This window comes from Helicoverpa armigera, chromosome 20, assembly GCF_030705265.1.
Source record: "Helicoverpa armigera isolate CAAS_96S chromosome 20, ASM3070526v1, whole genome shotgun sequence".
NCBI classification, from domain to species: Eukaryota; Metazoa; Arthropoda; class Insecta; order Lepidoptera; family Noctuidae; genus Helicoverpa; species Helicoverpa armigera.
This window is the reverse complement of record NC_087139.1, coordinates 2,551,307-2,568,846: the sequence shown is the minus strand read 5'-3', so window position 1 is coordinate 2,568,846 and position 17,540 is coordinate 2,551,307. Positions and strand designations below refer to the sequence as shown.

General features: G+C 36.6%; 4 protein-coding genes across 6 annotated transcripts in view; 2 read left to right on the top strand and 2 right to left on the bottom strand.

Moving 5' to 3' along the window:
• The window catches only part of LOC110382175 (spastin), a 31,392-nt gene extending 30,102 nt beyond the window's left edge, over nucleotides 1-1,290 (bottom strand). For all 3 annotated transcript variants that reach the window (XM_064039635.1, XM_064039636.1, XM_064039637.1), the window contains exon 1: nucleotides 674-1,290. In XM_064039635.1, the coding sequence (XP_063895705.1) occupies nucleotides 674-1,136 (463 nt within the window). In that variant the 5' untranslated portion in view covers nucleotides 1,137-1,290. The remainder of the gene's footprint in view (nucleotides 1-673) is intronic.
• Nucleotides 1,291-1,715: 425 nt separating this feature from the next.
• On the top strand, nucleotides 1,716-7,117 carry LOC110379541 (tryptophan--tRNA ligase, cytoplasmic). The gene is made up of 9 exons (XM_064039802.1): nucleotides 1,716-1,878; nucleotides 2,097-2,214; nucleotides 2,309-2,377; nucleotides 2,466-2,625; nucleotides 2,992-3,174; nucleotides 3,588-3,765; nucleotides 4,512-4,718; nucleotides 5,224-5,355; nucleotides 5,821-7,117. Exons 2-9 carry the CDS (start codon nucleotides 2,103-2,105, stop codon nucleotides 5,980-5,982), a joined length of 1,203 nt encoding a protein of 400 aa, XP_063895872.1. The 5' UTR covers nucleotides 1,716-1,878; nucleotides 2,097-2,102; the 3' UTR covers nucleotides 5,983-7,117.
• A 791-nt stretch (nucleotides 7,118-7,908) lies between these two features.
• LOC110379536 (fer3-like protein) lies at nucleotides 7,909-10,156 on the top strand. The gene is made up of 4 exons (XM_064039896.1): nucleotides 7,909-8,179; nucleotides 8,665-8,841; nucleotides 9,126-9,258; nucleotides 10,006-10,156. The coding sequence occupies exons 1-4, from the start codon at nucleotides 7,912-7,914 to the stop codon at nucleotides 10,124-10,126; spliced, it is 699 nt and encodes a 232-aa protein (XP_063895966.1). The 5' UTR covers nucleotides 7,909-7,911; the 3' UTR covers nucleotides 10,127-10,156.
• Nucleotides 10,157-10,220: 64 nt separating this feature from the next.
• LOC110379533 (uncharacterized) lies at nucleotides 10,221-17,540 on the bottom strand. The gene is made up of 5 exons (XM_064039895.1): nucleotides 17,278-17,540; nucleotides 15,196-15,326; nucleotides 13,289-13,444; nucleotides 11,247-11,322; nucleotides 10,221-10,801 (listed from the first exon to the last, which is right to left on the bottom strand). Exons 1-5 carry the CDS (start codon nucleotides 17,429-17,431, stop codon nucleotides 10,692-10,694), a joined length of 627 nt encoding a protein of 208 aa, XP_063895965.1. The 5' UTR covers nucleotides 17,432-17,540; the 3' UTR covers nucleotides 10,221-10,691.

The following is a 17,540-nucleotide window of genomic DNA, read 5'->3' as shown; positions in this document are numbered from 1 at the left end:
AAAGGTTAAGTCCCATAATAAGTGCCTGACTCCAGGAAAAGTTTTGCTGTTTGGGCAATAGTTAACCAATATCAGGTACCAGGATAGCATGAAGTAAGAGAGCTAAAAGCTGTAAACTTAAAGTAATAAGCCCATGAAAAATACATATGAACACGAGAACCTCTTTGCTTCTAAATAATGATATAGGCGTTTTATAAAGGAATGTCACAGCTCATGAATAGTCTAACCACTATGCCTTGTTTGTTAATAACAATAACAAATTGAAAACAATCAGATTGTCAAGAATTTTTATATCCTTTGTTCTAACATCTACCTCTTTTGTCTAGACAGCCAAACTATATGACATCTGAATTCCATAAGTATGATTGTTTTTTAAGGTAAATTCATAAGTTTGACAGCAACAAATAGCAGATTAAAATAATCAAATGGTTTATCATACTTATTATGACATGTATTTAAATCTCATTAGGAAATAAATACAGATGGAATAAAATGGACATAATTTAGCTTTTTCTACATCATTTACAGCCAGTTTTATTCATAAAAATGTAAAGAGTCAAAGTTATTTGACGAAAATTTTTTCTGCATTTATTGTGTTTATTTTTGTTTATCGAAACTATTTTGAGAGAGAAGCTATTCTACTTATGTTTCTAAGTTATGGCTAGGAACTCACCCTCATTTTCCTCATCAATCTTCAATGCCTTTGATATGTACTCAAAAGCTTTGCGATGGTGATGTTTCTGCTTGGCCAGCAGTGGGTCCCCGGGGCCCACATTGTGTATGTGAGACATCTCCTCGCTGGGGGCGAGCTCCGTAGACACTATACCGTCCTTCACAACCACTTCCAAGTTACACTCGCCCGCTTTACGAGGCTTGTGCATGAACCGATGCGACGCCGTATACAAATATTTAAAAATTATAAAAAGTTGATATAAAATTGATCTTAGCACGTTAAACAGAATGATGATTGGGAAAGAAACGACGTAAAGATTCCTTTTATGGACAGAAGGTTGCGAATCATTTCGCAACGCTGACCCCTTTGCTAGGTCTGCATCTGTCTTCTTGGACTTACGGTTCGGGGACCTCGTAGTTTTACGCGACAAACGGCCACCATTTGAATCGTCACCGGACACCATCAAGAACACCAACACACGGGCTTGTTTAACACAAAATCTCCATAAAATTTTCAGACAAAGAAATGCGAGCTTATCCTACTCCCTATCATAAATACAGCAAAAAAATTGTGATCTGTGAAACGTATTATTGACAAATTTTGACGTTTGTCATGCTTGAGCTGCAGCTACAAAAAAATAAACTCAAGTAGTAGTTTTATTTATAGCAAATATTTAATTATTTCAACATTTTTTAATTTACTAAATCAAAGTTATGGGGTTTTCTTAAAAGTTAGTAATAAACTTATACTTTTTAAAAATTGCTTATCAAATAAACTCATTGAAATGGTTATGATTACAATTACTACTATATACGACTTTATAGTAGGAATTATTAAATAAGATAATGGTAACTTTCATAGATATCCGCGTTTTGTTATTTGCTACGGTTAAATAAATGGTAAAATTTTTCCGTTCAATATTTATATGGGTATCAATTTTAATGGGTTTCAAGTTTAAAATTACATATTTTACTTTATCTACTTGATTTTTCTTCATTTATTAAATAGAAATCAATGCGAACCATGAGTCATCTGTGATACTACGATCTGATAAACAAAACGCTTTTGACAGTCTGCTGACAGTGCCGCATACGCGATCGATGTTGACTTTTTTTCCAAAAAATTGCATCAGCTTCTTCCATAATTCGTGCAGTATTGTAAATAGTAAAGTATTGTAGTTTTACAGGGATACGTTACATAATATTGTAAGTTTATTTCATCAATATGTCAAAACTAACCTATAAACAGCTGTGATGATCTGGCGACTGGCCTATCTTTCGCAGCAATTTCAACATATTAAGCTTAAACCAAAGAACAATATTAGTAAACCAGACCAAACTAACTATAATATACATTTATGTTTTAATACCAACACTGCTATCATTTATATGGTGCGAAATAGTAAGATAAACATCTGTTTCAGAGCATAATGGCTGAGGAACAGGTAAATACACCAGCCGTGACTGAAGATGACGACTTTGTAGACCCATGGACCGTCACCGGGAAGGACCAGACAGGAATCGACTATGACAAGTTAATCAGTAAGTTTTAAATGACCATACAGGTCATATATGTATTTAGAACATACTTTTTGATTGATGAATAAGTTATACAATATTGCAATTTAATTTTCAGAACGGTTTGGTAGTCAAAAGATTGATGAAGAAGTTATACAGAGATTTGAGAAGGTTACAGGGAAAAAGGGTAAATATTCAAACCATTCTTATCAATTCTGTAATTATAGTTTGCTACCGAGATATATGGTAGGTAACTATGATATTTTGTGTTTCAGCGCACCGCTTCCTAAGACGTGGAATATTCTTCTCCCATCGAGACATTCACAATATCCTGAATCTGTATGAAGCAGGCAAGAAGTTCTACTTGTACACAGGACGAGGGCCTTCTTCAGAAAGTATGCATATCGGGCATATGATACCTTTCATGTTTACCAAGTGAGTTTGTCAATATGTCATATAAAACTGATAAAGTGAAGTGAGTGTGAATTGCACTATTGAGTTGAGTCAGCCTTTTAACAACCGCCCATTACTAAAAGTTTAAAGGTGCAACTCATAATTTTATTAGTAAATCACAAATTAAGACAGCTTTTACATGCATTTTAGTAGCTGTAGCCTTAGTAATTTTATGGATTAATGCTTTTAAAGAAAAAATCTAATTGGAAATTTTGGCAGCCCAATTATCATTTTGTAATTTTTACTTAACCATTTTACTAAGAGGCTGTCACAGTACAACTTTCTGGCTCAATGAATTCTTTTGAAAGAGTATACTTACTACAAAAAAAATCTTTTACTATCTTGCAGATGGTTACAAGAAGTTTTCAACGTCCCACTAATCATCCAGCTGACCGATGATGAGAAGGTGCTGTGGAGGGATCTGAAGATTGAGGATGCTCGCAAGATGGCATTCAACAACGCTAAAGACATTATTGCTGTAGGATTCGATCCGGAGAACACTTTCATATTCAATGATCTGGACTTTATTGGGTGAGTTGTGTTAATAATTGTTAGTCTAGAATAGATGATAAAATGGAAGAATGAAATTGGTATAGAATTATTGAGCTGCAAAACATTTTCATATGTAAATGAAATAATCACTATCTTTTTAAAACACTTAATGCCTCACTCAAAAAGAGGACTATTTTACGTGTATATGTATACATATATACCTGTTTGAGTATCTGTTTGTGGCAATGTAGTTTTTTAATGGATAAACCGAGTTAGATGCGGCTTTTGAAGATGAAAGCTGGTATTCTAGGAGCGTTTTTTTACATCTTCACCTAGTTTATTCTGTTGCCTCTATGAATTGCATAACACCTTAAACAACTGCACGTGATGGAAGTGATCAATTAGATAAGCAAATATTTAACATAATTTTGATGTCCCATTCTCATTTCCAGTCAATGTCCAGCGTTCTACCAGAACATGGTGAGGATACAGAAGTGCGTCACCTACAACCAGGTGAAGGGTATCTTCGGCTTCGGAGACTCCGACGTCATCGGCAAGATCACGTTCCCTTCGATAGAGGCTGCACCTGCGTTCTCGACTAGCTTCCCTTTCATATTCGAGAATAAAGTTGTAAGTATATTTTAATGCACTGATTGTACAGAAGGGGTGAATTTGTATGAATCAATTTGGATTTGGATTTTGGTTTTTCTGTAGTTATGTATAACGATCCCCGTGATTTAATTCTCGGAAACAACTTCCCTGTATAAATAGGCTCATAGCTTTCCAAAAATGAAAGATTTTTCAAATTGGTGCAGTAGTTTCAGAGTTGAGCCAATAAAAAGAAATATACCTATTCATAGCATCGATTTAAAATGGTTGCTTTGTTTGCACTTGTGTTTGTTTTACCGCTTATCGACCCATTGAGTAAAATAGATGAATTCAAAATTCGATAATCTTGCACGCAGTACCAAGTGATAACATAGATAAGTAATATTTACCTACAGTGATTTAACAGAGCGTAGTGATTTTCTTATCTTCGCTTATTACGTGTTCGTATAATAACAAAACAACAATTTTAAAACCGGCATAAATCTTGTAAAACTTTATGTTGGCTTAGAACATGACGCGAATCGATACGCAGAAATCATCAGTGACCGATGGAGATATGCGCGTACCTGTGCCGAGAAGTTTGAAGCGAACCGGCATTAAATGTTGCCAAAATAACAAATATAATTCTACATAGCATTCACTTATAAAACTTATTGCCGACATTAAATTAAACAATACAGCAATACCTATCAACAAGTATAATATAATTTTCATCCACCAACACAATTTTTTTCACCAGTAAAACTAACTCTATACTTATTCCGCAGGTCCCCTGCCTAGTCCCCTGCGCCATCGACCAGGACCCATACTTCCGCATGACACGCGACGTGGCAGCCCGCCTCAAGATGCCGAAGCCAGCTCTCATACACTCCACCTTCTTACCGGCCTTACAAGGAGCGCAACACAAGATGTCTGCTAGTGATCCCAACGCGTCTATATTCTTGAGTGATACGCCTAAGCAGATTAAAACTAAGGTAAGGTTTAATTTTAACCGACTTCAAAAAAATTTGTGTACGCGATAATGTCACGTTTGGCTGAAGCAATTTTGGTGCGCATAGTATTTCTCATTAGAAGGTATTAGTCAGAATTAGGAAAATGTTTTAGGGAGGTATATTATTGTTGTTAAAATTTTTGTTAAAATGTATGTAGGTATTTAAGTAAAAAAATAGTATAACTGTTATCTTCAAATGATTCGGCGAATTCCGCGGGAAGTCTAATTAGTCATAAAAATTGAGTTTTTGGGGAATCCCCTTCATAAACCTATTATGTTTATGTATTACAGAGTATTGTGTATGAATGGATTTTATAGTCGTATTAGAGTGATAGCTAAAAGTCTTATTACAAAGTACAAAATAATTCCAATGTTTCCTTAAGAGTACTGGAATGTATGTATGTTTTACTGTCTCCCAAGTAGTTGTTGGAATGCTTAAGTTAGCTTTAGAATACCTATATGTAATGCTTTGTTATATTTTTTTACAGATTAACAAATATGCGTTCTCGGGTGGTCAGGCGACGGTAGAAGAGCATAGAGAGAAAGGTGGCAACACAGACGTCGACATATCATTCAAGTACCTTACATTCTTCTTGGAAGACGATGAAAGGCTAGCACAGGTAAATACAATTATCTTTAGATAAGAAGTATACGACAGACGACCTTATAAAGGTCGCCGGAAGACGCTAGAGATCTAAGTGGGAGGCCTATGGTCAGCAGTGGACGTCCTATGGCTGAGATGATGATGATGATGAAGAAGTATGTATCAAGAAAAAAAATTATAAATTCAGACTAAATAGGTTTTGTTGGAGATTTTTTGGCTCATCACTTTGCTGCGTTTACCAATTGTAGATTAATAAAATATTTGTGACTATTTAAAAATAGGCCCTCTTTCAGTCAGGTAGAGGAAAATTTTCCATTAGTTATTGCTGTTTTCAAATACCCAACTTATTACTAACTTCTTTAAGCTATGCCTTTATTGGTCTATATTGTATCCACCCTCTAAAATGTAGCGCATGTACCTATAACATTTTAGTTATTTTTATTACATTAAATAAATAATTGATTAATAATATTTTTTCCAGGTAAAAAAAGACTACGAATCAGGCCAGATGTTAACAGGAGAACTGAAGAAGGAAGCTATAGACACCATCACGCCCTGGATTCAAGAGTACCAGCAGCGACGCGCTAAAGTCACCGACGAAGTAGTGCAATCGTTCTTCAAAGTACGACCGATCAAGTTCTAGAGCGTTTATGAAGTCCTAGTATTATTTTTTTTAATGTGAAACATTGTATGATGCGCGGCAAGACCAACTTTGCCTCCGTGACGGTACAAGGCATGATGCTCAAGTATGTCAAGCTTACGCCGCTCTCTAAAGCTGCTTTTCCGACACAGGCAACCGTCGTGTGCAGTTGACGGCACGCGATTCATGACAGATCTATAATAGAAACATATGGGCCGATGTCTAATTTCGTCCGAACGAGCCTTTCTCAAAGGGCTTGAAAACGGTCTCATAAATTTCCATACTTTGACTATTCACGCATTGGTCGCTTGCGTTTGTCGGAAACCGCTGGCAATCTGCCGCACGCGACACTCGCCTGTGTCGGAAGGGAAGCATAATGTCATAAGCGTGTATGCCTGTCTGTTTCACATGTTGTCGTCCAGTGACGGTCTATTGTTTTTAACTTATGTATTTACCTAAGACTGACTTAGTCAGTGTGCCTTCAAGGTACTAGTGTAAGATTTTATGGATTATTTTGTATGGACCACGTCAACATGGTTTTTCAGTGGTAATATCAAAGTAATCCCTAAAATTACTTTTTTTTTAAATAAGCGAAATGATGCAAGAAATCTTAGTTTTAAAAGCAATAAACAAAATATAATGAAAACCTACATGAAAATTTTATTATTTTGAAATTGTATCAAAAGCCTTTTTATACGAAGTACCTATGTAAATTACATAAAGTTTAGTTCATAAGTCCTGCGGTTAAAAGCATTTTTTTAATGGTAATAAAATATTGTATACCTATCGTTGTTTAAGACTTAACTGAACAATGTGGGTTTTTCACATATTTTTATCGATAGTTTTCAACATCACGCTTATCAAAAGTATATTTTGCTAAAAAAACATGATACTATCCTAAAATCGTCAATGCATTAAAATACTAGACTTTTAGCTCGAATATTGCAACGTCACATAATCGTACTTAATATTATTTCTATCGCTTACATTACACATAGAAAAAACAGAGATAGCATGAGATTTAATAAAACATCGCTTGAAATTGTGACGTTTCAGTATTCGAGTTTGTGCGGCTGTGCAATGAGCATAAAATAATTTATAATAATTATTTATTTAAATAAATACATCGTACAATTTATTTTCTTGTTTCTCTTCCACAAGCTACCCGTAACCGCAACTCTACCTACCCTACAATAGGATCGAATAAGTCGATAATTGTAAATAGTGATGATACCTAAAGCTTATCGCTATACAGCTATTGAATCTTATAATGACACTACAGAAATAGAATTTGGTTATTGGAAGCTATCCACCACCACAATGACAGACCCCTAACAAATACATTCACAAACTACATAACATTTAATCCACTTCTCAGTCCAAAGGCTCTAAGAGACTCCATAACTCCGTACAAAACAAGCGTTAACAAAAGACAGTCAAACAATGGCGGTCCCTCTACGGTGAAAACTAAAAATTGTGGCACACACTTGTGTACATACAACGCCACTTTGATCGAATATGCATTACAATAGAACAGAAATGTAGATGACACAGTCCTCGGTCTAAACAGGTAGTGGGTGGCCGTTGCTCTCCTAAATAGTGAGATTCATTGGTGAAAATTTGTCCCTAAGACTCCTTGATCGTTATCATGTAAAAGACCAAGAACCTTCCGTTTTTAAATGTGCAAAAGACTATAAGTGCTTGTGTAGTTTCCTCTGATGGAATGTTCTAGAATCAGCACAGTAGTTTTCTAAAGAAAAGCTCCGAATTTTCTACCTTAGTGTGCGTTTGAATTGCCTATCTAGATATCTACTATTGCCGGGCAATAGTAGATATCCTTACTCGAGTTCTTCAAAAGGATAGTTTCCTACCAGAAAACCGAATACCTAATAAGATTCTTAAAGGTAAACATAGGTGTTTAGAAACTACAAAATGTATAGTCAAACATACGAAGATGAGGCTCCTATCCCCCTTATAGCCAACTACACAGTTGTGAAAGATGATGAAGAGAAACGGGACCCAGAGGATCGAGTCATTCTAGAAATAGGACGCCAAGATGATAAGCCTAAAGAAGAACACACATTCTCACATAAGAAGTACGATAAGACGATTTCACATCATAGATCTTATGTGTTAGAAGATTATGAACCAAGAAGGATATATTTTAGACCTCATGAATTAGACCACAACGCTGGAGAAGGTAAGAATGTCTAAGAATTTGAATTCTAGGTATAAAGGTACAAACCTGAATAAGCAACCATTGTGACTCATTGTTTACCCAGTAAATACCTTCTGAAATTTCTATTTAGACTGTAGGCGTTATAAGTTTATTTCACGGTTATTCACTATAGATTCATATTGGAACAATTCAAATTAGATTTCTGGCTTTCATAAGGTTTGAGATAAAGAATTTACCTTTGTAGACATAGTTGTGAGTGGTTTATGTTATAGGACCATATTACGCGAATGAAACTCTGTATGTCTGTGGGGTTTTCACGGAAATCCTACTGAACTGATTTTAATGAAATTTTATCTAAAGAGCCTGAGGGACACGAGCTTTAAACGGTTTTGGGAAGTGGTTCTCCCAGAGCATTTGCGAAACCGCGGGGAACAGCTACTGCATAAAATAAAGAGTCCACTATTAATTTACGCCTCTTACCTACTTACTCTTTATTTACATTAAAGGTCCTAGATTCTTCGAGCAAGACTACAGAGACGCGGTCACGATACCAGATATCGCCAACTCGGAGTCATCCCTGGATTACTCCCACGAGTCTCAGGATACTTCTAAGTACGGCAATGATGATGTCAACCAAGACACCATGCTGAATTGGAAGGAGAGGGCCATGCAGCTTGAGAAAGGTAAAATATTTCTTTAGCGATTTTGTTTCTGAAACAGGCAATCATGTTCGTAGGCCCTTTGAGATGTATTGCGCTAATCAAGTATTTCGTGACAATTTCGCTCGATGAAGGGACCATGAGCGAAAGGTTGCAAAAAAAAATAGTTTAGCACAGTAATAGATAAGTGTTATTACCGTGGTTCAGGCTATACCTAATGCCAGAAACTAGGCGCACTTCTAGATTTGATTTTCCCTTCAAGCTCGTAGGTCGTCTTCATTGAGATTTCTTTTTGGCTATTTGGTCAGAATACAAGAAAACTGCGTGCGACCGGGAGCGGACTCGCATGAGGGATATGAATCGCGCTTTCGATCTGCTGCGCTCGAAGCTGCCAATCACCAAGCCTTCTAAGAAGAAATATTCCAAAATCGAGTGCCTTAGGTGAGAGACAACCTAACGTTCATTCTACCCTGGTCGCCCAGGTTACTAGATTTGCATGTGCTAGATCATTTGCCGGAATCAGCAGCCCAGTTATACCTTGATTTAATATAAAAAAAATAATAGTCTGGTACAGGTTCCTGCCAAAACTGTTGGCGTCAACACTGCTGCGTAATTTTGCGAGAACTGTATAAATTTCTGAAAATTTTTCCTACCAAGTGTAGTAGCTTAGTTTTCTGTTGGTAAGAGGCAGGTCTAAGGGATTAGGTACTTTTACACTTCTCGACATCGCTATGTGATGTATAGAAACTGATGTCTTATTTATTAGAATTTAATTTGATCTCATCATCATCATCATCTCAGCCATAGGACGTCCACTGCTGAACATAGGCCTCCCCCTTAGATCTCCACAGATACCTGTTGGAGGCGACCTGCATCCAGCGTCTTCCGGCGACCTTTATAAGGTCGTCTGTCCACCTTGGTGGACATCCTGCGCTGCGCTTGCTAGTCCGTGGTCCAAGCGTGGTAGAAGCACTCCAGCACTTTTCGACCCCATCGGCCATCCGCTCTGCGAGCAATATGGCCAGCCCATTGCCGTTTCAACTTGCTAATCCGGTGGGCTATATCGGTGACTTTAGTGTCTACGGATCTCCTCATTTCGGATTCGATCACGTAGAGAAACACCGAGCATAGCCCTCTCCATAGCTCGTTGAGCGAATTTGATCTCAGCTACAGCTTTTTTGATTACAGGATAGCCATTTGTTACATTAGACATTTGGAGTATATGCTGGCGGGAGGGTCGGCAGACGAGAACCCTGCCTTCTTCGAGCTTCACGCCTCGGACCTTAGACGGAGGCAGCAGAGATATTAGCCAAAATACCATAGAGTAGAATGCTACAAACTACAAAAATAAAATAAAAAAGTCAGCTTTGTTTGGCTGCGTTTGGACAAAAAAAAAGGTGCAATTCTTCAAAGACGTATTTATATTTCTTTTTGACAAAAAGTATAACAATACAATAAATAAGAATATATTTTTTAAATACGTTCCTTGTATTATGCTTACCATAATTTGAAATATTGTCTGGTTCCGATATCAAGAAACCACTTTTTTACCTTACGATAAGCACTAAACATAACAACAGCTATATTTTACATTTTTCATATTTCAGAGTCCATTTATACAATGTTTTCATATCGAAACTTTTAACTCCTTCTGACAATATCACAAAAACTTTTTAAAGAAAAGATGTTGGTGGTTGTTACCTTTTCTTACACATTTGTACCAAAATGATGAACGTACCACTTTTACTTTACATTATAGGAACATTTTGCTGTTACTAGTCTCGTTACAATTCAACTGTGCACTTGTCAATTTTGTGAACAATACAAAACTTACTAAACCCTCGGCTTATATGAATATGGTAATATTTTTTAAATCACTTTTTCTTTAATTTCCTTTCCATTTCTTCTTCCATTTTTTTCTTCTCCATAGCCTTTAGGTAGTCAAAGTAGGCGCATTTGATGAGTAGCGGCACTTTGACAACACCTGTTCAACACAGGAAAGATATTACTAGGTAGTTAATCAACTTCTTTATTTGAATGGTCCTACATGCATGCACGTTGAGTATGGGCCCATCCTCCCAGCTTGGGGCCTTTCTCCAGCAGTGTACGTTTTTAGGCTGTGCCGATTAGTAGACTATGATGAACCGATTTAAATGGGTGCACAGATAGTCTGGACTTCTATACAGACTGACAAAGGATATATTCAGGTTACTATGCACTTGGTTGTGGAAGGTGGTTCTCCTAAATGAAACTGCGGGGAGCATTTAGTGTGAGTATAACTTCCACATAATTATTGTGTTAGTGTAGGATACGTCTTAATTTTGTCGGTCTACTTATCGAAACATTAGTTACGTGCTGTTTCCAATTGCACGTTGAAGACATTTTTTCGCTTAAAAATAGATTAACATAGAAACGAATTAGAAAATTACCAGCGAAACAAGTCGTCACGGCGCTTTTGTAGATTGAATACAAGGGTCCAGCCATAGTCTCCACTGTGTCCTTTTTCTGAAAACATTACGTTTTATCAGTGGTCAGTGAAACTGGAGCATTTTGCTCAGTGTTTAATATTAATTTCCCTTTCTATACCGATGTCATATCAGCGTGTCACTGTGATAATGGAAATGGCACAACAAATTACTTTTTACTCCAAATTATTATTTGGACCATGTCCGTTTTGCTAAATTTGTAGATAATGAACATAGATGAATATTCTACTTCCACTCGTATTTTTTACTGAATTAAACTTTTTTATCACCATGATAAGGTACCGTGATTAATGTCAAAAATAGAATTAAGTAATCTAACGACATGATTATTCAATATTAAATGAAATATGGATCTAAAATGAGTTACAGCCTTGCTGACAGTCTTAATAACCTTGCTAATAATTATGCTATATTTTATTGATGAGGCTCAACGTTACATTTTCATCCTTGTAACGTAACATTGTCAGTGATATGACCCCATTTATACCAGGCAGTTATCAACAGTGAGGATGCTCCTTCCGCTCAGTATTACGTTACTTACCCGTTTTTACTAGCGAATCAAATCACACCATAATACACCCTGCTTCCCCCTACGTGCATGTACTAGGATCTCAGAAGGGGTTACAGCTTTCACCTACTATTGCGCCAAATACTAATGGCCTTCAATGGTGATCCTGCATGACTTTGGCCTAAGCCTGGATGTGACCTAGTTTTTCAATAAAATCACTGATAGGTATCTCCGTGTCGATAAAATAATTATATGCGAACAGAATAGTAAAGAAGTAAGTACTTGTGTAAATTATATTATTTTAATATACTATGCACTCACAGAGGAACGGAAAAGATACCCAAGGTGAGTAGGTACTATTTTTATCAGATTAGCTAGACCAGACCAGACGACTTGTCTGCTGAACATAGTACAATTCCGCGCAAGAATACGGTGAGCTCAGATTCATTGACCGTATTGCAAAGAATGAATGAACCAACGCTATGCGAAGAACGGCGTCCCTCGTATGTAACTGACGTGCAACCACCAGGATATCATATCAATAGAAAAGTATGCAGGAATTTTCGCGTGACTTCAGTGCGCCATAGTGTCTTTTGAGCGTAGCATACATCTACTAGGCTGGCAGCGATTGGTGTCGGTGGAAAAATAGTTGGACTTGTCCATTGCCCGCATTGTTTGCAGATCTTTATCGAAGTATCAGTAATCGCGCAATGAAATTCATCTTTCTAATGTCGAACCAAAACGCATAGATTCGCAAGACATAGAGGCAGTATTAGCGGTCTCGCGAAACGTTTTGGCAGGTAAGGCGCCACGCGAGCTAGGCCAATCCGCGGCTGGCTTTCATTGTGGGCAGACGTTTTGCGAAAGCGAGTGGATTGGATGCGATGCGAATGGCACGCGTCGATTGCGAGACAGCCTCCCATTTACCAGGCTTACAGATACAACGAGGAGATGGAATCACATTCCGCTAGAAATATTTATGGAGTTGGATATCTTTTATTTTTTTTTCTTATGAGTCCAATCAAATAATTATTTTAGAGGTAGACTAAATCGGTACCGAAAATAAGAAGAATCCTCCTAAAATTGCCTTTCATAGCCAGATTAATTACTTATAGATTTCCTGCAAAACTTTTTGATCTAAATTATCCACCCATCAGGTCAAACTTTTTATTTCAACTAATTTTATCCTTCGTATTCCAAAAACTACAAACAAAGGTGTCACAAAAATAGTGCATGATAAATAAATGCGGTAGCGATAGCCACCTGTTATCGAAACCACCACCACCACCAAGCAACCAAAATGTCGCGTCGTGCCCCGTAGAGTTGATCGAACGACCGGTGACGTAACTACTTCTACTAGGATAACATGAGAGGCAAACAGGTACTATTATTTCAGTAGCACTGTGTCGTACAGTTGAATTTGAACCTTAAACTAACGGCATAAAATACTTTTTGTAAGATATTGTTTTATACTTACAATGACGTTACCACACTGATCAAAGACGGGTGGGCGTCTAGTGTTGATGCTGCGCAGGTATTCCGACCAACGGCGAAGGCATTCTGTGACTTCTCGTTGGTCGCCCCACACTCCTTGCGTGTACGTGAAGTAAAGGGAACCTACTATGATACCAGCCTGCCGAGGAGATAGTCATACGGTAAATTGCGTCAAGCGCTACTAAAGGCGATGAAATGTAGAGGAGGTGTTCTTAACATTGTAAGATATCTACATAATTATCTACAGACGTATTAATATCTACGGATAGAGATGGAATTACTGAAATACGACTGATAATATTATAGGAAGTTAAAGAGTACATTGAAAGTTAAGAAATGTAATGCATATAAGCAACATAATATACAAAAATGTAACGAAAAATTTGGATGTAAAAAACTAAACATTTTTAATTTCTGTTTAATATTTAACAATTAAAATTAACTATGTATGTTGTTTTGAAACAGAATTAGAAAAAAACTTGTACTCTTTCCATGTTCCCCAACCAGTGGCGGATTTACAAACTTGCCGCTAGTAGGCCATTCAATTTTTGCCGCCTCTAATGATTGTGAACTTAATGATATTTCTGTCAGTTACTAGATTATTTTTGCAAGCCTCTATGTACCGAAGAGTTTAATGTTAACAAGTTTATATGACAGCGACTTTGAAGCGTAAAACCTCTGTAACTTTTAAACGGCTCAATCGATTTTCATCAATCATGTCTAAGAACACTCGCTCGTAAAACACCTGTACCTATTAAAAAAAAAACTAAATTGAAATGGGTTCATTCGTTCGGGTGCTATGATTCAGTGGCGGCGTAGCATCGGGTGGCACCCATGGCGGACTACCTATTGAGCACCCGCCAAAAAAAAAACGACAAATGTAAAAACTTTTCTGTTCCAAAACTCAATAATTTTGTACCAAAACGAGTAAAAAAAAACTGCCGTAAAGTGAAAAAGTCGCGAGCGAAGCGAGCGCAATTTTTTCAAATTTTGGTACACAAAAATACCTACCCAAATAAGAGTGGAAAAAAAACCACTGCAAAGAGAAGAAGCCGCGAAATGTTTGATGTTTGGGATGCAATAATACCTAAAGAAAATAGTTATTGTCAAGTGAAAGGCGCGAGCGCAGCGAGCGCGAAATTTTTTGAGTCTTGGAACACAAAAATACTCAAACAAGTTTGAAAAAAAAACCCAGTGTAAAGTGAAAAAGCTGAGAGCGCAGCGCGAAATTTTTCGAGTTTTGGGACACAAATGTCCTCCACCTCATAAACAGCATAGAAATCTTAGAAATCGACAGTTGTTTTTGCTACTTCGGTGCTTTAACTTTTTGTTAGATTGAGGACTCAAAGAGCGCAGAACAAACCAAGAATCATGAAAAAACCGCGAGCGAAGCGAGCGGATTTTTTATTTTATTTTTATTGAAACGCTATTAGAATATTTTAAAATTCATGATCACGTAAGTACCTAAGTATATATTACAGTTTATTCATTTTGCATTTATTAGTCGTTTATTTATATATGGATTGTGTACTCATATACTCAATTATAAAAAAAAACATGTAAAAAAATTTGCAAAATTTGCCGCCCCTCTAAATCTGCCGCTCTAGGCACTGGCCTACTTGGCCTATTGGTAAATCCGCCACTGTCCCCAACTCAGAGATAGGTTATAGGTAGATAGATATTCGGTACTTAATAAAATGGTGATAATGATTAGTCGATTATTATCTACATCAAGAAATCGTAGTTAGAGACGCAAACGTTAGATATCGAAACTTAATCTGACTATCGATATCGTGTTAAAATTTCGACCTTACGGATAAGGATTACAGCATAACAAATCTTAATTAGTACTAGGGCGACAGATAATAAAAGAGGTAAGGTTTCACCAACTTTGATGGCGTACAAAAGCTTTCCGTGGACGTAGTAAGGCATTCTGGGTATAGCAACAGTTTGACCGGATTTTTTCATCTTGTATTCGTGTCTGCTGCAAACTTTGATGCAAGTCGGATGCAACGGAATATCTGCGGAAGGATTGAATTAAGATACATTATATTTATATTGACATATTTTATGAGGGTCAAGACATGGACGATCAAGATAATAAAACTGACTAAATTCTCGTATGAACTTTGTTACTACTTTTACAACAGTTACCAACAATTACAACTTGAACAGTTGGTTTGAATTAAGTAAATCCTTAAACTCGGCGCCATAATATTTATACAGATACATCCGTTTAGCCGAAGACCTGGGTGACCACTGACCACGTGATATAAATAAGCATTTATGTAAAAATACAGCAATTCATTTCATAATAACAATTCGTAAAGTGCACAAAATATGTGTGTAATGCCAATAAGTCTACAAAATGATTATGCTTTGTTTTTCTTTCGAAAGAGTAGCAGAAAACATGGATACCACATTATCTACAGAGTGCCTGGTAAAAGTTTGAGAGCATTTAGGAGACGTTACATAATTTGTAATAACCACCAGGGCAACATACCAAATAGGAAGCTTGTTCGTAAAATGTAGGGCAGTCACCTTTACACGACTGTTTCATTGATACAAAAGAGACGGCTATATTTTAATTACCATGTTACATCTCGTTCTGACCTTTATAGCGGGAGAGATTTTTTGTTTTGTTATCTTTACATTTTACCTAATCCGAGTTATAATTTCCTAGTACAATGGACATTTCTGTTTTTTTTTCTATCGAAAGTCTTTTCATAATTGAATCTCATTATCTTTTTATGATTATGTCGATATCGGTACCGTGAATCACAATTTATTTGTGCAAAACTGCAGCTGAGTTGGCATTAAATGTTCGACTTTTCAATTAACTTGCATAGGATCTTTAGCTTGGCATGTGCAGTGTGTGTTCAATTTACAATTTGAATGAAGTTTAAGTTAGAAACACATTACGATTCTATTGTGTCCGAGCATACGCAGCGTGGAAGTCAGTGACACGGTCGGTCAGTGTTATCTGGGAACTAAAATAGAATTCACGTAAGATTTTATATGTTCGCGCGGTAGATGACTCAGTGCCGTACAATGTACTGAATCAGGCTGATGGCCTAGCACAGGACAGCTTTTGGGATAAGTTTTGGTACATATGTTAGGTGATAAAATAATAGATTTATTCAACTCATGTCCAATGTACAAATTAAAACTTTAAATAAGAAAAGAGCAAAATTCTAAAAATTCAATCTGAAAGACTAATTCAATCTGCTAATTAGACAGTCTTTATAGTCGTCACGTTCTGTCGAGCATTTTTCTGAATGATATGAATCCAAAAAAGTAGCGATTTTTGCAAAATGAACCGGAACTACAGTAAAATCGAGTTCAAATTTCAATTAACATTCATTTACAATTTTAACACTAATTAAATCGCTTAAACTGCAGGCATTTATCTAGTTCTTGTAAGTAAAACACCTCTAGATCAGGTTTATGTGTTAGTATTATAATTTGTTTACATGAATTCTCTTAGGACTTAGCCAGAAGGAAGTTTAGACGTGCAGACGAAATGCAGACCAAGTACCGAAATATATTTGGCTTAGATAATAAATTGGTAAGATGGTTCTCAGTGGATTTGTTTGTAAAAATGCTTGAGAAAATATGCAAGCTAGGTTATATTTTTGATGGTAGACGAATTTTATGTTCGCTGTTGAAGTGTTGTTGTTTTTAGCAAAAGTTAATAAGACAATGGTTTGTGATACGATCTAAAATTTTATTTCTTGGTATGCAGGGGTTGAGGTATCTGGTATCACTACGATACACTCTTCCGTAATGTACCCAGATACCAAGTCAGAGCAAAGTGACACATAGAGAACCAAGAAAGTTTTATGAGAAGGCGCAACATTTTGACTGACACTGATTTTGACTGAAACTAATCAGTCAATCAGTCACTGAGTTCATTTATTGCGTTGTCATCATCTTACTCATCATTCAGTAATTATTATAAGTGCTGTGTACCTGGTTGAGGACAAAACTTTTCGCGTGGGGCACATTTTTCATACATCTGCATATCTGGTTTGGGATGCTTCAAGTGTTTAGCCAAGTTGATGGTACGGCAGACATCGCACCGTACCCGTTCAGTCTTGATGCCACAACGAGGTTCAGCACACATGTTTAATTTTCTTTTATGGACTTTTAACGAGACAGAAGATTTAGAAACATATAACAAAAATGGGATGTTGACGGAATCAAAAAGGTGATGGTCTGTCAGTTGGTTGTTT